The sequence below is a fragment of the Myotis myotis genome, unplaced genomic scaffold, assembly GCF_014108235.1.
Source record: "Myotis myotis isolate mMyoMyo1 unplaced genomic scaffold, mMyoMyo1.p scaffold_m19_p_6, whole genome shotgun sequence".
In the NCBI taxonomy this organism is placed as follows: domain Eukaryota; kingdom Metazoa; phylum Chordata; class Mammalia; order Chiroptera; family Vespertilionidae; genus Myotis; species Myotis myotis.
Window position 1 is genome coordinate 40659327 of NW_023416368.1, and position 27660 is coordinate 40686986.

Sequence of the window (27660 nt, forward strand, 5' to 3'; positions counted from 1 at the left end):
TTTGGAAAATAAATGACCATGTTTGCAATAAAACTCCAAAATATCAAATGCAAGATGGCCATCATGTTCTGATGGTCAAGGAGCATGCATGCACACAATTTATGGGATCGGTGCAATCTCAGGGGCCGGACACCTAACACGGTGCAGCATGGTGTAAGTCCGGAGAAGCAAACATTAAGTCCTTCCAGAAGCTCTTAGGAAGATTTATAGGCTAGACCTTTTTCTCTGCCTTCCTTTGGAAAGTGATCGTGTCTCATTTTTTAAAAATAGTTCCAAATTCATTTGGTGAGTATTTATTTAAAATAAGTTAATAATGTAAAACAAGTAACAGTTGTTTTACTGTAAACATGTCATGCATGTTCTATTGGTTCAAAAATAAAATTAAAACAAGATATCCTCTGTAAAGCAAATATATTTATTATGCACTTTCATATACATAGGGATTTTTGCTTAATATAATACAAGGAATAAAATAAAACTTTTACATTGTGAAGTTCAATGTACATTTTAGGCTATTTACAAACCCCAAACCAATGGAAAAAAAAAAACTATTTGTTTGCAACTATATTTGCTGAGACATGTAAATGGAGACATGAAGGAAAACAAACATTTGCATAGCCAGACAATATTGAGAAAGTATTTACTCCTGTTTTGTAAGTAGGAATTATTTTTGGTGAAGATTCCAGTAGGAGAGGGGCAAGGATAAGGGACAAAAGATACTGTGTGCTACACAGTACATAGAGTTCAGGTCAAACCTTTCCTACAAGCATTCAGGTTTTCATTCTTCAGTACTGTATTTTTTTATCACTTCCCTTTTTACCACCTCATGACTTTTAGGGATGGACACGGATGGAATATTATAAAAATGTTATAAGCACATGGCATCATAGGTGTGTAGTGGCATCAAGTGATTTACAAAATTTAAACATTTTAATTCTTAAAATAGCTATTTAGGAGTTATATTTGGGGGACTATTTTTACTCTTCTTAAGGATTAAAAGCCATTTTCAATCATAGTATTAAATCAGTACAGAAAGAAATCAGCAGTCAGGCATCTCAGCACCCTCTCATCCTCAGTCTGACTGAAGGCCGTTTCTGTCCTATTCCAAACAATATAAAAACATCATATTGAACATCTTATTTTTTCCAACAGGTTCTCTTCCTACCAACTGTTTCAAGTGGTAATATAATGTGGACATGAAAACATTTAGCTCTTTGAAAAACATAAATCCCTTATGTAATGAGTCATATCTTTGCCCTTTGGCCACAAGGTGCATTTTTGTAAAAAACAAAACAAAAAAACAATAAAATTAAATAAATACAATTCCAATAATTCAAGGTTAATAGAAAAACTGGCAGCTTTCAGGGTTCTCTTTCTAAAAAAAATACACCTAATAAAACATTAGAGCTTCATCTTCTACAGTAATGTAAATGTACTGTATTTGAGATATGAGTAAGAATGGTTCTCATAATAGTGTATATTCATATTTATTAATAGAATCATTAACACTTCTAAGGCTACTTTGCAAGAGTCCTATTAAGTGTATTTAATAAATGTCCCATAGGGACAAAAATTCAATACTTGAAACATTCACATTCGAGTTATCCATATTGCCATGTCACCTTAATAGCGAGTGAACTTATTAATGCATTTCCTACTCCTGATTATGAATTGATGACATAAACAAAATGAGTGTTGCTGACTTTAAAAAAAGATCCAAGTGAAACATTTATCACAACCAATTCCACGTTTGTTTCTGTGAACAATGCACTACATATGTATCCTTCATTTAAGATGACATTACTGACCTCTGCTACTAAGACATTTTCTAAATATTCTTTTCCAATAGTAAGTTTTGTGCTAAATCTCCAAATTCTCTTTCCTCATCCTCCTCCTTATCAACAGTATATGGAAAGAACAGAACTTCTGGATTTTGTGAGATTTTTCAGGGCTTATTTAAATATCAAACCCACACCCTTGGCTTCTAAGTACATTCGAACCTTTCCAGACATACACCCACCCACTCAACTGCCCCACTGGGTGAGAGTCCATCTAGGCCACGGCTGTGGGTCACATGCTCATCTGAGCCAGTCAACTTTGTTTTCCTTGGTCACAGACCTCACCCTTAACCATAGCATTCAGTCATCCCACAAACAATTGTTCCAAGAAGAAAGCAGGAAAGAGTCTGTGAACAAAAAATTGTTTATCAAATAATAATAAAAAATACACGTGTTCTGACTGACAGGTTAGTGGTATCATCTGTGAAGGACAGCACTTACTACATTCAAGAATATTCATCAAACTAACCACTAAAATTGATCCAAATGACTTTGAGTGGGGCTATCTCCATCATGCAGTGATTTACAAAACAGAGGCAACTGAGAGAGAAGCCAGTATTAAAGTTCACACTGGTAAACTGTATTTGATTCAACTGGACGGTAGAGATAAGGGTAGTCAATGAATTGTTCAGGGATCAAAAATCTACCCTCAGAGAGACAGGCATATCTCCTCCCACGTACACGTGGCTGCAGCGTGGCTGTGTCCTGAGACGTTCCATGCCTCAAGAATGACAGTCTGTCTTCTTGGAGGTGGAATGACAAGTGAATGGAAGGTGAAATTGTACCCCATTGAATGAAACAGAACTTTGTTCTGCCTATAGTCTTTTTTTTCTTTTTGACACATGTAGCCAGAAATTAGGAGGATACTACTGGGAAATCCAAATTTCAACTACTTAGAGCAGCTCCCTAAAATACTAGAAATTATTTTTAAATCTACAAAGAAACCATTTTTCTTCACCTCAATGGCATTAAATAGAAGTTCATTTTCAACCAATGCTGAAGGTGTAGTGAGTATAAATAGTTGCATGATTTATTTTAATGAGTGACATTTTTAAAGATACAGGAAACAAGCCACATACTACAGCAATGCAAATGTGACTGAAACAGTAGGCTTAACTTTTGTTTGCCACAAAAAGAAAAAAAAAATAAATACAAGGAACACTGCCTTTTCATATATATTTGATCATGGCACATGCACATTTATCAAATCTTAACTTAAAATACTTAAAAATTTTTCAGCTTTTAACAGGGAACTGCAGTATATACCTGCATTTAAAAAAAAAGTGCTTATTCTTGTGTAGTGAATACAAAGCACACTAAATGACATTTTTAAGCACAGAGGGTTACATTGAGAAGGCAGCCTTGCTATTAGGCACATTACAGTAATTAAGGTAACTGAACTGCAAATATCACATTCTTTTTTTTTTCAGCAATCAACAGACATGTTATGTTTCCATCCAGTAGCTGAAGAACCACTCCAATCACAATGTCTTCTGTCTCACAGAACAGGAAACTAATGCAAAAGTTAAGAAAAATATATTAATTTCTACATTATACTTATTATTTAACTATACTTACCATGTAAAGAAAAAAGTAGATTACCTGAGATTCATTATTTAACTTATAAATCACTTTTAAAGATTCCACAAAGTGTTTACCTTAATTCATGTGTTTTGCTGTTTAAATACTTTGCCTTTACAAAAGATATCATGAGAGTTGGAGAGCGACACTATCAGAACTAAGTATTTTTAAAATAAACAACAATGGGGAATGAATTAACTACTTTGTACATGTTGTTTTTTAATGAGATTTGATCAGTTGTTCCTAGAGTCACATGGAAGTGTTTATTATTAGAAGGTATAGCAAAGTTTATGATAATGTGTCACCTAAAATACTGTATCTCCAAAGACAAAAGAAACATAAGAGATTTCCATTTTCTAAAAGGAAAGAGTACAATAGAGGATAAAAATAATTAAGTAAACTGGGATAAACATACCTTAATAAAAGTAGGAAAATATTCCTAATGAAATCTTTAATCTATCTCCAATACCAAAAATGTGCTTTTAAAAAGTATCGATAATATAAAATCATGTTATCTATTTTCCCATTAACTTCCCTTATATAATTAATGAATCATCCACTGAGGTGGGAAGAAGAAAAAGGTGTTTTTATTTAATAAATATGAATTTATTTTTGAGGTTTAAACATTTAATTCTTATGTCTAAATATAGTGGGACCTAAAAACTCTCTTGCCAATATAGCCATTAATCTTCTTTTCACACCTATTCTTGGTGTGTGTATACTTTACTGGAAGAGTCTTAAGAATTTGTCCTACTAAAAATTACCTTTTGCTGATTAAATCTTTGACTCCTTGGGTGAAAAGTTAGGAAATTAATATTTACTATCTATCTACTAAGCACTACATACACTATTTTATTAAAACCAAGGAGTATTACAGAAATAGCCCCTCCCTCTGTTACCATCAAATAAATTTTAAGAAGGAAAATGATTGTATACGAAGGAATTCTTAATCTGAGATCCATAAATAGTACATTCATTCATTTATTCACTTATTCAACACATTTTTTACTGAGGAACTACTATATGTCCAAGCAGTATCCCAAATGCATGGAATATAGCAGTGAAACAGGTAACAATCCCTACCTTCACAAAGGTTACATTTAAGTTGGAAGGAAACAAATAATAAACACAATAATAAATAAAACATCTAAGTAAATGAAATAGTAAGTACTTGGGACAATAAAAGTAGGAAAGGGAATGCTTGAGCTGGGAAAATTCAAATTCCTAAGTAAAGGCAATCAGACTTTTGGCATTTTATTCTTTATGTTGATGAAATGTTACCTGTTATAATGGTGTCTCCTTCTTATAGTTGAAACTAGGGTCAGAACCGTCAATCTGAAGCTTCAGGGCTTGTTTAAGGCTCAATTCCGTCTCTGACGAAGGGTACCCTTCCAACACTTCCTGATGCCCTCTGTCTTGTATTGTTCTTGGGACGGAAACCCTACCAAGAAACACCTGGTTGCTCTGAAGATGGTAATTTGGGTTTGTCATTATTCCATTTCTCTTCTTCTGTTCCCCACTTTGTTGGTGAATGAGAAACTGCTGCTGAGATCGTCCAACTTCTTGCTGAGCAGACGGTATCATAATTTTGCACTGAGATTCTGCGGGTATTTGTTTAGGGGGTGTGCTGGACCCGGGTTTGGCTGCAGGCCCTCTTGAATCAAACTGAGTCATTTCATATTCTAAAACCTTTGGCTGTGAGGAATTATTTTGTTTAGCCTTTCTCCCAGCTGACCCAGATTTGCTGGAATTTTCTGACTTCCCCCCTTTATTTGTTTTTGTTGACTTCAAACTGGGTTTGACTTGACTCCACTCAAATTCACTCGAGGGCGAGTTATGGCTCTGTCCCAAGGACTGTGTTGTGGAAGACGGAGACACAATGGACTGTCGACTTCTACTGCGGGGCAGCGAATGCTGCTGGATCTGCTCAGTAAATGACAGGTTGTGAAAGCTATCAATTGGCACTGTTTGAGCCGTTGCTGTAGACGAAGTAGTTCTCAAAGATGAATTTTTTGAGCTTTTCAGAGAATTATTGGACAAGGATGACTTCTGACGATCGACTGTAGAGTCTGGAGATTCTGAAGGAGAACTGAAGGCATGCGCTGGCCCATTCGGTAAACCACGCAGTGAAGGCTGCATGTCCCCTCCGCCAGTACTGCCGGAGCTATTTGATTTAATTGTTAACGACTGCATTTTTGAAGACACGGATTGTAGAGGCTTCTGCTCCATTGTGTGAACAGGAGAGGGGGAACAGCCATTCAAACTAGATGCACCATATTTTTCTAATAATTTAATTATCTGAGAGTGTCCGTTTTTAGCTGCCACGCGCATAGCAGTGCGTCCGAATTGATCTGCATGGTTGGGATCAGCACCGTGCTCTAGGAGAACCTGCACGACATCGATGTGCCCTTCCTGGGCTGCGATGCAGAGGGCAGTTGCACCTTGATTACAAGTGTGGTCAACAACAGCTCCATGCTCAATCAGAAGCTGCACCACTTTCACGTGGCCCTGCCATGCTGCAGACTGCAAGGCAGATCGCTTTTCGTTGTCTGCGGCATTGATGTCAGCATGGTAGGTTATGAGAACTTGCACCATGTCCAAATGGCCTTGCCAGCAGGAAACATGAAGTGCTGTCCTTCCTTCTGCATCACTTGCTTCTACATTTGCACCATTTTCTAAAAAATACTCAGCCATTGTAAGTTGGTTTTCTAAGGCCAAAATATAAAGGGTAGGCCTACCATCAGCATCTTTGTAATTAACGTCAGCTCCATGGCTAAAAAGTAGTTCAACAATGTCCCTGTGTCCTTCTAGTGCAGCAACCCGCAGTGCATTTCTACCATCATAACCTCTTTGATCAATGTTGGATTTATTTTCCAGTAATATCTGAACACAATCATAATGACCCTCTTGTGAAGCTAATATGAAAGGTATTCGTCCATCATTATCAATCTCATTTGTTCTAGCACCTTGTTCAATAAGTGCTTCACATATTAATCTGTGACCTTCAAAAGCTGCCATGTGCAAAGGTGTCCATCCAGCATCATCTCTGTGATTTTCATCTAACCCTCTATCCAGTAGAGTACGTACCACCTCAACATTGCCTTGGGCTGAGGCTATGCTGAGGACTGTCCTACCTTCACTATCAATGCTATCCACAGCTGCACCCCAAAACAAAAGTGTGTTCACGACTGAAGCATGGCCCATAGAAGCAGCTGCTAAGAGGGGTGTACGGCCATTGTTATCTGTGTGGTCTACATCTGCTCCCCCCTCTAGAAGCAAGTCAACCACATCGACGTGTCCTTCATAGGCAGCCACCAGCAGTGGGGTCATGCCATCTTTATCACAATGATCTACTTCAGCACCTCGATCAATTAAAAGGCTGACAACTGACGCGTGTCCTTTGCTTGCAGGCACACAAAGTGCAGCTACAGAGAGTGCAGTCCTGCCATCAACATCCTCATGATTCACTTCTGCTCCGTGGTCCAGAAGGTGTTCCACAATCTCTCTATGTCCCATGTATGCTGCTGCTATCAAAGCAGTCCTACCTTCATTATCAGCTTTGTTGACTTCAGCACCATGTTGTAGCAAATTCAGTACAATATCCTCGTGTCCTCCCCACGCTGCTGCTCTCAAAGCTGTTCGGCTGTCAGCATCCGCACAATCCACTTTTACACCGGCATAAAGTAGTGCAGAAACCACCTCCGTGTGACCACCCCAAGCAGCAGATCTTAATGCTGTCCAGCCATCCTGATCAGTATGATTAATGTTTGCTCCACACCCAATCAAACAATTAACCACCTTGGTATGTCCTTGTCTAGCAGCCAGGGTAAGTGGTGTGTGCCCATGAGCATCTTCTATCTCTAAATCTGCTCCCCTAGACACAAGTAAATTCACCACGTCAAGGTTGCCACTGTAAGCAGCATTAGCCAATAATGTTCTCCCATTTGAATCACACTGATTTACTGAAGCTCCATTATCTAGTAAGGTCCGAATGGAATCCTCTCTTTCTAAGGCTTGACGGACTATGCATGATGTGCGATCGTCTTCACTGTTCACATGAGCACCAGCTTTAACCAACAGCTGTAACACTTCTTGTTCCTTGGGTATTAAGGTTGACAGGGAGTCTCTGACAGGTGTACCATTCCATATCATCCACAGAGCTAACTCAGCTGTCTCCAACTGTAAGTTTGAATTAATTAAGTGCAATGCAAATTCTTGTGCTTCCAATGGTGTTAGATTCTTGGCTTGGCAGGTATAACTCATAGCCAGCATTCTGTGTCCTTCTGCTGCATTGCATAAATACTTCTGTGTGCAGTGTTTCACGTCCAGAAGCCACTCTGCAAAGCTGTAGTGAAATAGGATTTTAGTATTTCCTAGTCCATCAACAAGGAGTTTGGAGAGCACGTCTAACTTGCGTTGAAAGTCTTCCAAGGTTAATGACATATTTTTGGTCCATACTGCATGATATAATTCCGTTATGGTCAAAGGTCGGCAGGCAGCAAGAATCACATTCAAAATAGGCTGAACCTTTGCAAACTGCTTTCTCACAAAAAGTCTTTGGCACAGCCAGAGATAGAGACCGTTTAGAGTTCCTGGGATGTCACGGATCTCTCGTAACATAATAAAATTTTCTACAACTCCATCTAGAACCCGTTCTAGATAAAGAAAGCACCCGCTGCTTTTAATGTGCAGTTGATTTAACATCTCTGCAGTTTCTTTTGTGAGGTGTTGTCGCAAAGCTTCTTCTTGATCTAAACGATGGAGAATGTACTGTTGCACATCCTTAACAATATATGCCTTCCGAAGGTCATCTAAACTTATTTTTCGAAAACCTAGAGAGGAGACAAAAAAATAGATGTCATCATTTGAAAATAATTATAGAAGTTGCCATACACTCAAAGAAAATGTCTTCAGTATATAATAAACTAATAAGCAAATAAATCAATGATACATGAACTAATACTAAGAAACCCATACCTGTTAGTATAGAAATCAGTTTTCTTTTCCTTCTATAACACACTGATAGCAGAGAAACAATTTCATTTTCCAGTTTACAAATGGGACATATTGTAGTGGCTCTGTGCTCCTCTCAACTTCAGTGATAAGCATTAGACAGTCTTACAGACATATCCATAAAGGCATATTAAGATTTTCTGGACTCTCAAATGATTAGGAAAAAAAGTGCAGGAAGCAACAAATAATATTTGTTTGCTTCTACAGCTGATCATTTTCATATAAAAATTTTATATATTTCCACCTGCATAACTAAATATATACTAGCTTTAATTAGGGGTCTGAATATTCATATCCAATTAGAATATCACCTGTCATGGCCTTTAAGTAACATTATTTTACATGTTGTTAAATTAAATGTCAGGTTGTCAATAAATAGCTTGAACCTTAAGATGCAATTTGGTCAAATTACGCTAACAAAACTTCAGCATTGTAAAAATAAAGCAGCTTAATATATTTAAACCAATATAATATACTAGTTAAAACTATTTGAAATTCACTTTTAAGTTCTTTAAAGGGAACCATAATCTTATTTTCTAAAGGGAGATGATATCTTGATTTACAGACAAGAATTTATTAAACACATGTATTCCTCTTGTAGAAGAAATATACTGCTGAGTATATGAATTCCCTTAAGAGAAACAACTCTAGAAATTGAGCACAGAGATTAGAGATGGTTACCTGTTACTATGGAGGCAAGACTTTTCAAAGAGTCTGTGATTTAGTCTAGATAAGAATCACTAAGGGCTTGAACAACCACAGCAGAACAGATACAAATGAAATATGAGTTTGGAAATTATTGCTAAGAGCTAGATGCAAAGAGCTCAGCGAGTATGGAGAAGGAAAGACAGGAGAAGTCAACATTGACTTAATTTCTGGCTTGATGGAACAGGATGGTAAAGACATCACTGAAGGATAAATAATAGGTTTGGAGAGAAAGCTGATAAATTCAGTTTTGTGATACTAAGCTTGAAGAACTTACATGAAATATATAAATTTATTGAAAACACAACCTACTAAGAATGACATATGAAGAAATAAATTTGCATAGCTTTAAATCTATATAAAAATAAAAATCTAATTATATATATGTACAACTGATTATTAATTAATTGTACAGATAATAAGATGCTTTTCAACAGAATTTTAAAAGGTAATTTTAATTATAACAAAGACACTTTTGTTCCAAGGAGAGTTTAAAACATGCACTGAAATTTATAACAATCTACATTTACCAAGGACATGAGGTAACTTGACTCTTAACTTTTTTCTGTGTGTTCATTTGCTCTTGGCTTTATAAAATCATCAAACAATTTAAGTAGAAAAACACCTGGAATGTTGCTAATAAAAATTTTTAATAATAACTATCTTACATTATAAAGTTTTAAAGTTTACAAAATGATCTTGTAGATATTGACTGATTTACATGAAAGATTACAGTACCTATTATGAATAAACTAGAGGCCCGGTGCACAACATTCGTGCTTTGGGGGTTGTGGGGGTCCCTCAGCCCGACCTGCCACTCTCTCCAATCTGGGAGCCCTCAGGGGAGCCCTCCCAATCTGGGAGTTTCTGTCTGTCTTTGCAATCATGTGAGCAAATTGTCTGAGACCCCAACTCAGTTTGGTTAGTTGCTCACAGAATAATAAGAGGCATTTTTTTTTTCTTTGCTTCATTGGTGGAGATTTCCCAGAAGTTTTAGGATAACTTCCCTTTAATTTTTCAATTTCTCTGATTTTACTGATGTCTCTCACCTTTGCTTTCCTCCATCCCCCACCACAACCGTAACTTACTCCAGGCTCACTTTGCTCTAGCAGCGCTTCTCAACCTGTGGGTCGTGACCCCTGAAAATACACCACAACATGAGGAACTGTATTAAAGAGTAGCAGCATTAGGAAGGTTGAAAACCACTGTGGTGGTTTTCAGAACCCCCAACCATAAAATTATTTTCGTGGCTACTTCATAACTGTAATGTTGCCATTGTTATGAATCATAATGTAAATATCTGATATGCAGAATGTATTTTCATTGTTACAAATTGAACATAATTAAAGCATAGTGATTAATCACAAAAACAATATGTAATTATATATGTGTTTTCTGATGGTCTTAGGCGACCCTTGTGAAAGGGTCATTCGACCCCCAAAGGGGTCTCGACCCACAGGTTGAGAACCGCTGGGCTATGAGATCCGTCTGCCACCAGAACTACGATTCCCAGCATTCCTGGTGCTCCCCGTGCTCTTGGTTTTCCCTTCCTTCTCTGTCTCCGTCCCATGGCCTCCCACTCTGCCAAGTCCTCCAAGCCGCCAGCTCTCCCTCTCTGCACTCTATCTGGCGGCTTGGGGAGCCACTCTCCACCGGCTCTCCCGCTCTGCTCTCTGCCCAGAGTCTGTGTATGCAAATTAACCCACCATCTTTGTCAGGTTTATTTGCATACTCATGATTGGCTGGTGAGCTTAGCGGAGGGATGATCAATTTACATGTTTCTCTTTTATTAAATAGGACATTTGTAAATTAAACCTACTTAACCTAAGATACCACAACTGAAACCTGAGATAATTAAAACAGGCTAAACCTCATAATAACAGGTTCAGTTCCTGAGAAACAAATAAGAGAGAGCAACAATTACTGAGTCAACTAGTTTTAAAGCAGCACTTCAAGTACTTACCATACCTAACTTCTTTTTATGTCAAACCTGTGAGATAAGTTTCCCTACTTTAAATCTGAAGAAGATGCCTGGCTGTTGTGGCTCAGTGTTTGAGCATTTACCTGTGAACCAGGAGGTCACGGTTTGATTCCCAGTCAGGGCACATGCCTGGGTTGTGAGCTCAATCTCCAGTAGGGTCATACAGCTGGCAGCCAATCAAAGATTCTCTCTCCTCATTGATGTTTCTCTCTCTCCCTCTCCCTTCCTCTCTGGAATCAATAAAAGATATATTTTTAAAAATTAAAATAAAAATGAAGACGCTAAAGCTCATAAAGGCCAGGTTAATTGCCCAAAGTAGCACAGCTGGTAAATCATAGATCCAGAATTCTGATTATTTTGACTTTGAAGTTTGCTCTTTACATTAAGATGGCGATGGGCAGAGACAATTGTGAAAGAAAGTGCAAGTGCTTGATAGGGGATTGAAGGGTAGAAGATAGAGCCATAGTATGAATTCTAAAATAAAGCAGAGAAAATGTCATCAAGTATAGATATAAAATACTTGCAATTAAAAAAATGAAGCGTTTCCCAAATCTAAATATACTTAGTAATATGAATCTACATAGAATCAATTAATGTGTTCATCATTAATGATAGTTATTTGTTCATTAATACATAACTAAGAATATCTAACTAAAAATTTGAATATCTCGAGTTAAAGTTACTGAAAATAATTGCTTTTATTATAGTGCAACTTCTGACCATTGTACATGTAATTCCCTTCTTAGGAACATGCACAATTTTAGTACATTATATTAAAACACTTCAAAAATTTTTATAAGGCTAAAAAATGCTCAAAAATTTTAGGCGAATATAAACACGATTTACTGAAATGTTTGACCACTTTTATATCCTTACTTAAGACATTTCTCAGGATGTGAGATTACTCAGTGCTGGTGAAAGTAGAATGATAGAATGATAGGACCTGTGCCAAAACTTATAAACTGATGCTCAATGCAATTATTTGTTATCCTGACGAATCTGTGGGGATGGAAAATATAATAAAACCTAACAGCATGATGATAAGAAAGTTAAGTGAACTCTGGCATATTGATGCACTAATAAATTATGTATCCATTAAAATAACTATTGAAAAGAAAATACAGCGACACTGAAGGCTTGTAACTGTTAAATTTACAAAACAGAATTTGAATTGACAGAAAGCATGATTTCAACTACACAGAATTTAATCCAAAGTGGTCAAGAGTGGCTAATTATTACTTTATCTCTGAATGATGTGCTATTTGAGTATGTTGTCATTTAAAACATTACCTACATGGAGCATGTATTCTTTAAAACTTTTTTGATATATATTTTTTATTGATTTCAGAGAGGAAGGGAGGGGGAGAGAGAGAGAGAAACATCAATGATGAGAGAAAACCACTGATCAGCTGCCTCCTGCACGCCCCCTCCTGAGGACTGAGCCCACAACCCGGGCATGTGCCCTGACCAGGACTCAGACCGTGACCTCCAGGTTCATAGGTCAACGCTCAACCGCTGAACCATGCTGGTCAGGAGTATTATTTTTTTAATCAGATAAAATAAATATGTATAAAAATCTTTGAAGTTAAATTTTTTTATACACAAAATGTTTTCAAATGGACTGCTATTTCTTTTAGTCCCATAACAAGTATCAATAGCTAGTAGCTTATGATAATACCTTCATATTTAAACAAGATTCTGCTTAGTGCCAAAGGGATTTTTCATTACATTAATCTGAAGCTGTTAACAAAAATGTTATTGGTCAGTACAGTATATACATGAGGAAAAAAATTCTCTTCACAAAATGTTAAGTGCTTAGATATGAGTAGATGAAACTGATTTAAACATAGTAAAAATGTTACTATGTTACTGTCCTAAGATTATGCGCCTGCAAGTTTTAAATTTGAATGCATACTTCTCAATTTAAAAACTACATATTCCAACTTACAACAGTAGCAATGAGCAGGAAGGTGCACAGGTATATATATATATATATATATATATATATATATATATATATATATATATAAGAAATACGGAAAAATCTAAGAAAAAAGCTGAAAAAAATCAAAATATAAGCTATGTTCATAGATGGAACAAAAGCATATTTTAAATGTCAAACTCTTCCTAAACTAAACTAAAATTTTAAACCAAATCTAATAATACTTTTGGTTTATATCATGGGTAGTTATAATTTTTGAAAATATGCTATTAAACTCAGTCTGAAGGAATATAGGTAAAAATATATAATTTAGAATAACATTAATGACAAAGAGGTCTAGGAATTAACTGTACCAAACAATTAAAAATATTTAACCAATGTTGCACTGGCATAAAAATGCTGACAGTTCAGAAAAGCATAGTTTAGAAATACATCAATAACACACTGACACATACATATGCACACATACCTGAACTTAATTGTATGATGAAAGAGAGTCAATAAATAGGGCTGAAAATAAGTTTGTGGTTTGATAAATTATCCTAGTAAAGACAATACATAGATTACATATAATAGCTTTCAAAAGAATTACAGCAGTCTCCCCTTATCTGTAGGGGATACATCCCCAGACCTCCTGTGGATGCCTGACCATGAATAGTGCCTAGCCTATATATACTGTCTTTTCCTATACATAAATATTTATGATAAAGTTTAATTGATAAATTATGCACAGAAAGATGATCAACAATAGTTAATAATAAAATAGAACAATTATAACAATATAATGTAATGAAAGTAACGTGAATATGGCCTCTCTCTTCTTGTGATAATGTGAGATGAAACAGTGCCTACATGATGAGATGGCTTGAGGTGCTCCATCAGTGTTCACTCTTGTCACTTTCACCCCAAACTTATCAACTGTTTTTATCAAAAACAAAAAATACTACACATGGAAACTAAAAGTGCTGCCATTAGCAGCAAGGAAATCTAAGAGACAACCCACAGAGGGAGGAAATCATTTGAACAAATTAGTAAGGTTTTACCATACTGTAAAGTGCATAGAACTACTTAAAATTGACATGGCTACTACAATAACTTAGTTACTTTCTTTCCAACTATAAATCCTGTGAGTGGTCCTTGTTTTACACTCTTTTTATTTCATAAAGCACAAAGAATGCTTTACATGATCTAATAGGATCATAACTTTATTGTGATAGTAAGAAAAGTAGAACAGTTGAGTCAGAAAAAAAGTTAAAAAAGAAAAAGCAACTGATCATGTACTTTTATACATTATATCAATTTTTTACTCACATATCAGAAAAGGATTTTTAAAAAGTATATTTTTCAAGAGGTATCCTAAAGCTGTTGCCTCTGTCTCTCCTCTCACACCAGGAAAACCTTCTTGGTAACTGCCATTGATTTACTTTTTTAATATGTTTTTAATGATTTTAGAGAGGGAGAGGAAGAGAGAGAAACATCAATCAGTTGCCTCTTGTACGCACTCCTGACTGGGGATTGAACTCGAAACCTGGGCATGTGCTCTGACCAAGATACCAGCAACCCTTTGGTTCATGGGACGACGTTCAACCAACTCAACCATCTGAGCCACATCAGCCAGGGCTACCACTGATTTTTAAAAAGGCATATTCACAACTCTCAAGATGCTTAGTCTAGTTAGAATATCACAAACCGATATAACAGCATAATAAATGAAGCTCTATAGAGCTATAGCAGCTACCATGGCATGAAATACTCCTAATCTTCACTAAGAAAATTAGGAAAAGAATATTGAAAAAGGTAATATTAAAGGATCTTAAAACATCCCATGGCTTATTTTTAACACAACTTTAAAAAAGTACTGTTGCAAAGAGCTGCTCGAAGCAACCACCAGATTTTCCGCTGCATACTCTCCTCTAAGGAGCCACAGAGACCAGTTCATCCACGAAAACCACTGGAGGATAGCAGGAGGAATCATGCTTACCAGTAAACATTTTAGTAACAGCCTTACTCTGTTTTCGGGCAGAACAGAGAAGCAGTAGCCATGGTGGAAAGAACTCATGGTGACCAGCTAAAAGCTCTGCCACAGTCCCAGATAAGCTGGTGGACGTCTGTTCACCTTCAGTGACGTTACAGCCTTCATCAACTGAATCCACAAGCAGATACAGGCTTTGCTGGGGAGGCTTCATTCCCAAAAGCGGGAGCAGAACACACCTGTAAGGCATATCCATACAAGCAGTGTGAGCATTGTCGCCTGTGCTGTTAACATTTAGTATCCAAACATTGATATTACTAGTGACAAATATGCTTTACAAAATGAATTAAGATTTTAGACTAAAAATATTGTACAGGTTTCAATTCCTTACTTTAAGGAGAATACTTGTCCAAAATAGTTTGCAGTGCCAATAACATTTTCCACAGTAAAGTGTGAGTGAGTGTGTGTGTGTGTGTGTGTGTGTGTTAGTAATTCAGCATAATTGAGAAGAGCAGAAGGAACTTGAGGAAACTAGATGTCAATATTTTCTTTCTAATTTTTTGAATCGGTAAAAAGCTAGAATTGTTTATGACAAAGCTAAAATGTGTTGCACTGGGAGAACAAATTTGGGAACCACTGTAATAATAAGAAAAATAGTAAAGATTCAGTATAAGTTTGAACTGTTTTATCATTATTTCTCTTATAAAATGACTATACTGCATGCTAGCTTGTTACACAAATGTTATTAGGAAAAAGTGTACAAAGATAAACTATTGTCTAGGTCCCACTGGATGTATAATGTATTTTTAAATTTCAATGTAAAGAATAAATTATTGGGTATAATTCTGCTGAATATATTTTCTACTCATAATTTATATTGCAGTTGAATATAATGTTTTCATAACTAAAACAATGCTCATTCATTTTCAACAAATATTCACTTCATACATGCCTTGTGCTGAGTAAGGTGCTGAAATATACAGTAGTGGAGGACATAATCCACATGATTATAAATACCATAAACTTAAGATAATCCTTTCCATGACTGTCTTCTTAATCTTTCAATCCCACAGCATCCAAGATCCAGTTTATCATTATGTCCTATCAATATTTCTTTAAAAAAAAATCCCTCAAGCCCACTTCAGCATATAACAGTGATTTTCAGCCTTTTTCATGTTGTGGCACAAACAAACTATTTACTAAAAGTCTGCAGCACACCAGAAAAAAATATTATTTTTTTGCCAATCGGACAAAAAAAGACATATTTTGATTCATTCACACCGGACAGCCATTGTTGTGTTGGCTATTGTCTTTATTTGACAATCTAAGAGAAAAGAGGTCAGTACCCCTAACTAAATAGTCAGGTATTGCATGTTTTAAAAATTCTTGCAACATACTGGTTGAAAATCGCTGCCTTAGTCCAAACTACCATCATCTGTTGCCTGGGCCACCATAATAACCACATGTTCCCAGAGTTCCTGCTGCAGCCGGAGTATCCTTTTCAAAATGACAGTCCAGTCACAGTGGCCTTCTTTCAATGACTTTCATCAGACACAATTATAAAAGGCCTTTTCATTTACAGTTTCCTCTGTTGGTATGTGCTTCAGGTCTCTCATCATGCAATTAACTCATTAGGGAAATACAAATTAAAACCACAGGAAGATACCACTAGACACCTATTAGAATTGCTGAAGTAAATGAAAACCCTGAAAATACCAAGTGCTGTCACTGATATAGAGCAATGATACTGCCATTTCCAGTGGTACAGCCACTTTGGAAAAGTTTTGCAGTTTCTTAAAAAGTTAAATGTACACTTACCCCACCTACCCCATGGCCCAGCAATCCCACTTCCAGGTATTTACCTAAGTGAAGTGAAAACTTAAGGCTACACAACAATCTATACATGAATGCTTATAGGAATTTTATTCATAAACCTACAACAGCAATCAAAATTACTGATTCCCATCTACTTGAAAGCAGTATATTAATTCAAGCTGCTTTGCTTCTAGAAGTTGGTAACAAACCAAAATTCTCAGGTACTAACACTCAAAGTCAGAAACTAAGATCCAGGTCTGGAAATGACTGAACTGTTAGCTATGTTAAAACAGCACGGCTTTCTGATGGTCGAGGATGTAATAATGCATCTGTCTTCTGAACCAATATATATATTGTATGTCTGAATACAATATATATATTGTATGTTTGTTTTATTTGGGAAACCAAATATTTAAAATATAAAAATGGGAAATAAACATAGTAAACCTAACATTCACTGAGTGCTTACTAAGTATGAAGCATGATGCTAAGTAATCTCTATGGACTTACCAGTTTATCCCTCACAGCAATCCTATAACAGAGATACTACTATTATTCCCACTTCACAGATGAAGAAACAAAGGTACAGAGGAAAGTAGATTGCAAAGTGAAACAAGTAGTAAGTGGCAGAGGGAATAGAATTTGATAAGTTTCAAAGTTCCTCTTCTTAATTATTATGCTAAACTGCTTAGGAAAATATCAAAAAATTATATATACATATGAGCTTAAGGTCCAATTAAACAGTAAAGTCCTTAGAGCAACCTGACTAAATTAGTAAGTGGCTAATTTTTTCACATTTAAATTACCTGAAAACGTTTTCATGGGAAAAGCAAAACTATATATTTTAAGATCTTCTAACTGAATATGCTACTTTTCAAATTCTACTTTCCTGAGAGTAAACATCCATGTCTGTTTGCCACAGATTCTGTACTAAAAGTCACTTGCCTCAACACTGAAATTCCAGAAAATTAGTAGATGGTAGGTGTTCCTAATAATTTTGCTACAATTATTATATGATTAATGTCAAGGGACAAATATTTGTGGGGGAAGGAATGAATTATCAATAAATAGTCTCTTCAAAACTCTCAATCAAAAGCTCAGAAGGACCACACCAAATTGACAGAAATAAGCCAGTGATCTCACTAAGACTACAAAGGCGCCACTGGCCTAGCTAGGTCCTGACTGTGTTGTCCCCTCAGCCTGTCTGCCCAGCGGAAAAAGAGAAACCTTCTCTGATGAAAAGACATTGTCTGGAACTCTACAATACACACTGGCTAACATAAAATCAAAACTTATTAGACAGAAAAAAATAAAACTACAACACTTCTGGTTACCTCCAACACTTCCCCCAAGTTCAAGCACCAACCTCAATTGCTGCACCAGCCATTTCCTGGTTTCTTTGCTTCCACCTTCACCACCACAGGTCTCAACACAGTAGCCAGTGTGAGCCTTAAAATCTTAAATCAGATTATGTCACTCCTCTGTTTAAAAGTTTTAATGGCTTCCAATCTTCTCAAAGTGAAAATAAAAATGAATGTCCTTACCACAGCCTCCAAGTCCATACACTGGGTGGCTCCTAACTAACTTCTCTACTTGTCTCCTGCTACTCAACCCTTGTTCACTTTGTTTAAGCCACACAGGCTCACCTTGTTTTTCCTGGATAATATTAAGCCAACTCCCACCTTAGGACTGGAATGCTCTTGCCAGAGGCTTCCTTCAAAGCACCCTAACCCCTCCTACTTAAATGGCAACCCCTTTTACCCAACCTAGCCAGCACCTCACTCCTATCCTCCTGACTCTACTTTCATTTTCCACATAGCCCTTCTTGCCAAGTGATATGCTAAGTTTTATTTTTTTCTACCAACCACACACACCAACCCTAAAATTCTAACAAACACAGATTACACTTGCCACTTTTATTTGCTAACATATCCCAGTACTAATAGCATCTGGTATATTCCTGGTAATTATATTTGATAAACCAGTGAGTGAATGAATAAACCAAAGTAGAATTCAGAACTCAGAAATACATACATATATTTATGTGTGTGTGTGTCTTACTGTGGTAGTATTACAAATTAATAGTGAAAGATGAGCCAGTCAATTAACAAATGTTGCTGGATCAGGTAGAAAACAAGTTTTAAAATATTAAGACCCAAAAAGACTAATCCATAAAGGAAATCATTCAGAAAAAGACTGATGTATTTGCCTATATTCATTTTTACACTTCAAAACAAAAAAATTCACACACAAAATGGTCAGCCATGGGGTTGGATATATTTAAAATAATGAGATACCATTTCACACCTTACAAAACATAAAGAACTTTGACAACAGAGCAAGTGCTGGTGACCTGAGTCTGTAAATCCAAGTACACACTATAATGGTTTAAGCCAGTGGTTCTCAACCTTCCTAATGCTGAGACCCTTTAATACAATTCTTCATGTTGTGGTGACCCCCAACCATAAAATTATTTTTGTTGCTACTTCATAACTGTAATTTTGCTACTGTTATGAATTGTAATGTAAATATCTGATATGCAGGATGTATTTTCATTGTTACAAATTGAACATAATTAAAGCATAGTGATTAATCACAAAAACAATATGTAATAATATATTTGTTTTCCGATGGTCTTAGGCGACCCCTGTGAAAGGGTCGTTCGACCCCCAAAGGGGTCGCGACCCACAGGTTGAGAACCGCTGGTGTAAGCTGATATAATTTAAAGGGTAACTTGGTACTATCTCAGAGTTGAAGATAAACATACCACCATATCATCCAGAATTTCACCTGTGAGTATGCAACTTGGAATCAGTTTTCAATGCACCTGGAATGTAACCATGAAAACACCCTAACAGGTTCTCAGCAGCACAGTGTAAAGTTAAAAAAGCTAAATCCAGCCGAAACCGGTTTGGCTCAGTGGATAGAGCGTCGGCCTGCGGACTGAAAGGTCCCAGGTTCGATTCCGGTCAAGGGCATGTACCTGGGTTGCGCGCACATCCCCAGTAGGAGATGTGCAGGAGGCAGCTGATCGATGTTTCTCTCTCATCGATGTTTCTAACTCTCTATCTCTCTCTCCCTTCCTCTCTGTAAAAAATCAATAAAATATATTAAAAAAAAAAAAAAAAGCTAAATCCATCTTAAATGAATATCAATATGACAACAACAAATGAGTTACATACAATGTAGCAGTTAACGGGAATTACATAGATCCACAGGTAACAACACGGGTAAATACACAAGAATAGAATTAGGCACAGAATGTTGCAGAATAGACTCCATTCACACAGAATAGTGGTTTTCAAAGTGTGGGCTAGGGATCCCGGGAGTCTCCTACACTCTGGACCCCTTCAAGATCACAAGAAAACTAAGATGTTATTTGCCTTTTTCACTCTGGTTCTCTCTCAAGAATATAATGGAGTTTTCCAGAGGCTGCATGCAGAAGCAGTTATGATACTCCAGATGTCTTTTATTATGCCTAATATTAAAAAGATTTGCCAAAAAAAGTAAAACAATACCACTCTTTTAAGTGTTCTTTTGTCTTGGACAAGATATTTTTCTTTTATTAAGTATTATTTATGTTAATGTGTAATAAATTTATAATTATTAACTATATTAATACACATTTTAAATTTATGTTTAAATTTCAAATAAGTATATATTGATAGATATAATATAACCCCCAAAACAAAAGTTCTTTGAGATCCTAAATAATTTTTAAGAGTGTAAATGATACCTAGAATAAAAAGGTTTGAGAACTACTGATATGAAATCAAAAGTATACAAAACAGGAGCAGATCACAAGTATGTGTGTCAACACACAGGCCTCCCTGCGTAGTCAACTGCACAGACTACCAAGCCACATAAATCCACAGGCGGGGCCACATACCGGGAGTGAGTAGGTCAGGGTTAGGACGAGGACTGGGGGACTTACAATGTGGATTATTTTTCTTTAAAACAAAACAGAAAATCCAGACTTAAAGCAAATGTGGCAAAATGGGTGCATGTGTGTTTGTTTCCCTATTTATTTACTTTCCTGACTAACTGAAACACTTTGGGGGTAGGAGCAATTCCTAAGCCCCATAAACTGAAGTTTTCTACAACCGTTTCTTCCCCTTTGGTGCCATTAGTGTTACCCTTTCAATTCCTGTGAAGTCCATGATTTGCAAGCTGCTTCTCTCTCTAAAGAGACACCAATGGACACAGACAACAGGGGGTTGAGGTCATGAGTGGGGGGGAATGGGGGGTAATGTGGGGATAAGGACACATATGTAATAACTTAATAAAAATTTTTTAAAAAGAGACAATTTAACAAGCATATTAACTGAGACTGAAGCTACAAAAGTTTTTCCTCCTTTCTAAATGAATATGAATTTTAAATGATAAAATACAAGTTATCAGTGTGACAAATCATAATGTTTTAAATGAAACTGAGTCTCTACCATATTCTAAACCCTGGAGATACCAAGGGCACAAGACAGACAAGTGCTCCGCTCATTCCCATAAGTAGGCAGGAAGTCCAATTAAACAAACGCAGAAAATAATTCCAAATCATGGAAGACACTGAAAATTAGGGAGCAAAGAAAACAAAGTATGCTGATGTGATGGGTATTCTAAAGACTCAGTGGACGGGGAAGCTCTCTGAGGTAACAATACAGTTGATCCACCTAAGTAATACCAGAGCAAGTAGCCACACAAAAATCTGCCAGCCAGAACTTGACCTACTTCAGAATAGAATGAGGGCAGAGTGGATGAACAGCAATAAACAAGGGTGGAAGGGGTACAAGCTGAGGTCAAAGGCTAGGCAAGGCCTGGACAGCGGGAGAAGCTTAGATTCTCTTCTAAAGGCAGTGAGAAGCTGTGGGCAAGCTTTAAGCCTGGGAGGTAACATGATCTGATACTCAACTGCTCTGTGAAGGACAACAATAGCAACAAGAAGACCAAATTGGAGGCCACTGCAGGAGTCTAGGCAAGAGATCATAGGAGCAGCAGCCAGGGGAGATGGAGAAGAGTGGGAAGTATTTGTTTTATTTTGGGATAGAACAAAGGTAGCTGATGAATCAATGTAGAGGGTGAGTAAAATTGAGGAATCAATGAGGACTCCTAAATTTTTTGTGAAAATTAATGATTTCCTATTTAAAATATTATTTCCTTAGTTTTTATATTGTTAGTTTTTTTTCTTCACATTATTGTTATATCACAAACCACCCCAATACTCACTAGCTTAGCTTAAAATAATAATCATTTGTACTTTCTCCTGTGTCTGTTGATCTACTCTAGACTTGGAGTCACGGTGCAGGATGGGTCTTGTCTGCTCCATCTCTTTCTCCTCCTCCTTCTTTAACCAACAAGCTCGCCAGAACATATCCCCCTCATATGATGGCAACACAGAGAGGACAGGCCCAACCACTCCTTTGCATGTTAAACCTCTGTTTGAATCTTGTCTGCTAACATCCCACTGGCCAAAGGAAACCACATGGCTGAGCCCAAACAAAAAGGCAGAGAAGTACAGTTCTCTACACAAGGATCAGCAATAGCGCATGGCAAAGAGCAAGGGTGCAGGGAGCGATGAAAACAAAGGCAGACCAGTCCATGCACTAGTTTCTACATATGCAAATGAGTCAGAATTGTAAAAGGTCACCAGTTTCAGGAAAGCTCCAAATCTTTTTTCAAGATAACCACAGGTAAGACATAATTAGTTCTCTTAACTAATACTTATCTTAATTAAGCAATTACATGAACATTTTCAAAGTGTATTTTATAATAAAAGACTAGTTATACATGTATATAATAGAAAAATGACATTAGCAGTATTTCAGAGATTAGGACAACATGAAAGAAAGTGGTTTGAAATTTAAGACAATTATATGTGGTCAAAGACATCACTAGATCAACTAGAGAGTAAAGACAGGCCACAAATCAGAATACACTTCAAAGCTTTTTAAGGACAGAAAAATAAGTATTTACTTATTTACTTCATAAACCCAAATTATTTTACTGTATAAAAACCATTTTATTTCATAAAACATTTTCAAGAAAGCAACATTGCTAAAAACAAGTGAAGGGCTAAAAAACAAACCAAAAACTCTGCAACCTATATAACAAAATTAAAGGCCAAATCCTTATATTATATATATGAAGGTCTTACTAAACAGTAAGAAAAATAAGAATATTCTTATTTAGTCATATCTCCCTATCAACTTAATACTATCTCCGATGCTTAGAAATATTTCGTGAAAGAATAAATGAGCTTAATGTGCTTTGATGAAGTTTGGAAACATGATACATACTTTAGATGGAGCAGAACCACATTACCAAGAGCTTTTAAAGCCAGGCAGAGAAATCTGAACTTGTGTAGATTATCACAGGCTCCGAGGAATGACCTAAAGAAAGCACTGTTTTACTGTGGTTAACTGTCCAACTGGAACCAAGTGAATCAGAATACAGAGGGGCTAAAATTAAGTAGACCAAGCAGGAGTAGATGAATAAACATTCTAGATCAGGGTAAAAGAATTCAAGAAACATTCCAAGAAAAAGATTAAATACCTTAAATTTTAATATAATAGAAAATAGAGAACACCCTAGAATCTAGCCCAGGGCAAGGCTTCTCAAACATCGTAGTGCACAGGATTCACTTGGAGATCTACGTTGCAGATTCAGAGTCAGTAGACCTGTGATTCTGCATTTCTTACTACCTCCCAGGAGTTGCCAATATGTTGATCTTGAGATCACACTTTTAAGGAGAAAGGGTCTAAAAATAATAATAATTATGAAACAACTTAGATAATCAGTTTTCCCAGAATTCCCAGTAATGCTCAAGCTTCATAACATGTATTTTAATCATCCTGTCTCCTTTCTTCTTAGCATTTATCAAAGCTGAATTTTTATATCTGTAATTGCTTGTTTAATGCAATCCCTGCCCCTCCTCTCCCCCCCACCCCTCCCCGCACGCACACACACACACTTAATTCAGTGTCCTGTTTGGCTCACCTTTTTAGCCCTGTCACTCAGCACATATTGAGCACATAGCAGGAACTGAATGTTTATTTAAGCAATGAATGAATGAGTCAATGAACAGAAATGCTGAAAGAGATGCTGATTTGAACACTGGAAGGTACTTGAGGGACACTCCAGTAAAAAAGATATATATTGATCAGAGTGAAGATAAAAGCTGTTGATGCAGCTTTGGTTGCTATCTTAATAGATACAAGCATTGGTATCCATGTAAGTAAATATAATATTTAAAGGAATGAGTATGAGGAGAGAAGATCTAAGTAAGTTTTGCTGGGTAAACATCCAGGCACAATCCAGAGGAACAGCCACCAAAGAACACAGCTGGAGAGGGGATTCTGAAAGGAACAAAATACAGATAATGAAATATTGTTCTAAAACATACCACCCAAGGCTAAAGATAGAGCAGTGAGTTCAGAAGCTACTTTACCTGAATAACTTCCTGTCCATATGTAGAGAGAGGTCAGGTCTCAGTAAGTTAGGAAGCAAGGAGAAGGGAAGAAGCACTTGTATACACAAATTCGTGATAACATGAAGGCATATTTAGGGGGAGATAAAATATAGTGATTCTTTTTTTTTTCAAAGGAATAGGAAACATATTCATATTTGAAAATGCCTACCGGAGCCAGGCTGGCGCAGTAAACAAATGAAATGGTCTTGGATAGAATGATAGGGGTGAGGAGGGACGACTGGATCAAATCAGTGTGTAAGCCCATCTACAGACAGCAGCTAACTCAGCTCAACCAGATTATTGCTCCAAAGAAATTACAGCCTAATATTGTCAAAATTTCCTTTTTTTTCCCAAGAAAAAACAAAAAGCCGGATATGTGTGTGAACTTTCCTGAATTGGGTAAAAAACATATTCACCCTGTAGGGCACCACTTTACTCTCTCTGGTCTAAAAAAAAATCTGAGTTATCGAGAAGTACACAAATAAAAGCATGGCCAAGCAGAACTAAGAATGTGGCTAACATTACACGGGATAAGCAGGGAGCAATATGTTGTGCCATTATAATGCAGAAGTGATTAATAAAGGTTCAGCAAATGATAGAGTACCAGGGACCAAAGGAAACAGCACTTAGACATGAAGCATAAAAGAGAAAGCCCATCCAAGGAAGAAAGGGAAAATTTTAGGAAGAGAAAGAAGAGTCTGAATGAATGGAAGTACATCTTAAAATAAGTATAACAGTTAAATGTTGGAAACAACAGACATTTCACTGAAAAGTGACCATCTTAGACTAAAGGAAATATGGAATTTTGATTATGAAAATTATATTTATTCATTTATTTTATTCAAAATGTGAACAGTAAAGACACTTTCACAAGATCTTTTAATCTGACATTATTTTAAGAATGGATAACAGTTATCGTAAATAGTATTAGTTATATGAGGCAGATAATAAAAAAGGAATATTTTTGCCTTGAAAATACCCCACTAGTGAGGGTAAGAAGGAAGCACCCTTTCTAGTCCCATTCTGTTCTTCATCCTTTTATTGAGTTTGCCAAAAATACCTGGAGCCAGTAGAGACAGAAGATAGACATCTGGCCACTTAAAACTATCTGGAACAATGCCATATACACACGTGCTAAGGAACAGACAGCAAGTCAATAAATTAATAATCACCACACCACTCTGGTCTGCACTGAAAACTGACCTAAGTGATAAAACATTTCAATTTCCTTTCATATGCAAGAACTTCAGCTGTCCTTCAGTTAGATTCAAACATATTCTAGATAGGTAAGTAGCATTATTCAGTCATTCAAATGATAATCATTTAGCAATTACTATATGAAAAGTGCTGTTCAAAGCACAATGGTAAATATAAAAAATTAATCAGTCATAAATAATGTCATGAAGAAGCATATGCCAAATAGAGGAGATAACAGAAGATACATGCATAAATAACTACAAAAAAAGTTAAAATCTAAAGAGATATGCATGAATAATTATAAATGTCAAGGAGAAGGAGATGAATAGAAAAAAGATTACACCATCTAAGGATTCCTGTTCAAGATAAAAAACAAATTGTCAGAGTTCAGACTTCCAGTTTCCTATCCTAACAAGCCATTCCTATCATCACACAGAGCACAATCTTTTACTCAACAGGGGAAAATTGACATCATACACAGAAAACTTACACCTGGTCTTGCAGATTGTTAAACAAATAAAAGTTAGTACACATACATATGATCTCCAAAAAGACCCTTGGCTTCAAGGCATGACAGTAGGGACAGCAGGTTCAAAAAGGAGTTTATGGTTGAATGAATTAAATAGCCATCTTCACTTGTGCTTCTAAACCAGGCATAGGACCCAAAACCACTGCCCCACCCCCTCATTCCTTAACTCAGGTGCCTCTATCCTTCTCTTTTATTTAGCTACTTTGATCTCCATCTCCCACAAAATACTGTTAACTCCTTGAGAACAATGATCAAACGATCTTCTGCCCATTGTCTACCTGTTGAATTACCTCTATCCAGCCTAAATAACATACATTCCGATTAAAATTCTCTAAAGGACCTATTTAACAAGTCAGTTGCAGTCACTAACCAAACCTACAATAAAACCTTGACTATCTGTCCAAAAGTAGAGGCCTACAACCATCTAATGACATAGACTATGCAAAAATATTTCTTTTAACTTTGAATTGTGTTCTCATGTTTATATTTGACTATGATTATATTACAGCTTCCCAATCATAGAAGAAGTATATATCTAATGAATTATCAGAAACAGTTGTTCCAATACCAAAATTACCTAATTTATTGAATGATTGATTACTTTATGATAAAAAAAAAAAAAGTGACTCAGGTTTCTGAAAGATCTAGTAGGAGATTAAGTTAGAGCATCACAACGGTCCAAGTAGAAACACTAGGTTTTCTCTACCAAAATACAGACTGGGAATACAAAGTGTTCATTAGCTCCTTCGGCCAATCAGATAATCCGTACGGGTGTGGATTTTACACACAGCTCCAGTTGCTTCTTATTTCTCTCCAATTAGCTAAACACTAAAATTCACACAGGAAAACGAAAATAAGAGGATCCTCTGAGTAGAAGGATCTTTTTCAGGAAAATCTATGATACTATAAAGATTTGCTCAGGATCAGAACATATAAAAAATATACAGTTATCAGACATGATTTCAAATATTTAAAAGTATTAGAAATTTAATATGAATTCCAATAAAATAAAGTACATATTTAGTTAGGCTAAGTTAAATTTAGTTAGACTATACTCTATAACTGATTTTCTAAGGTGTGAATAAATCCAGATAGCTTATGAAACAACTTACATGAAATGCAAATTCAGCTCTTCAACTAGTGATAGAAAAAGCATTACGTCAAGAGAAGAGTTATTTGTGTACAGAGGCTTGAAGTCTCTTAAGAAGTAAAGTTTTATATTAAAGCCTACATTATTGATTTCATATGGAAATAGTGAGTCCATGTTAAACATTGTCCATCAAACCTGGCATCTCATATTTGTGCTAGCAGATTTCCTCATTGGTTTATGAATGATATAATAGTTTTAACCCAGACTTTGCTAACAGCAAAAGATAACAGATTTGATTGGATGGCACTTATACATTAAAAGGTCTACAAGAATATCACACTTCTCAAAGATACAACCCTTTGGCTGAATTTCATCAACCCCTCACCTGTTGGAACTGTGTGCCTCTATTCATAATGATCATTCCAGACTAACCACTGATCACCTATATGGGTAATCTGAAAACTACACTCAAACCACAACTGTGACACCCATTCTCCACAAACTTCAAACCTATTCCTCTTCCCGTAAGTCCTCC

At 36.3% G+C, this 27660-nt stretch overlaps 1 protein-coding gene across 3 annotated transcripts in view; it reads right to left on the reverse strand.

The window, feature by feature from the left end:
- Positions 1-396: 396 nt before the first annotated feature.
- The window catches only part of ANKRD50 (ankyrin repeat domain 50), a 31181-nt gene continuing 3917 nt past the window's right edge, over positions 397-27660 (reverse strand). For all 3 annotated transcript variants that reach the window (XM_036312865.1, XM_036312866.1, XM_036312867.1), the window contains exons 3-5: positions 15042-15271; positions 4701-8251; positions 397-3351 (exon numbers count right to left, since the gene is read on the reverse strand). In XM_036312865.1, coding sequence (XP_036168758.1) covers positions 4704-8251; positions 15042-15271 — 3778 coding nt within the window. In that variant the 3' untranslated portion in view covers positions 397-3351; positions 4701-4703. The remainder of the gene's footprint in view (positions 3352-4700; positions 8252-15041; positions 15272-27660) is intronic.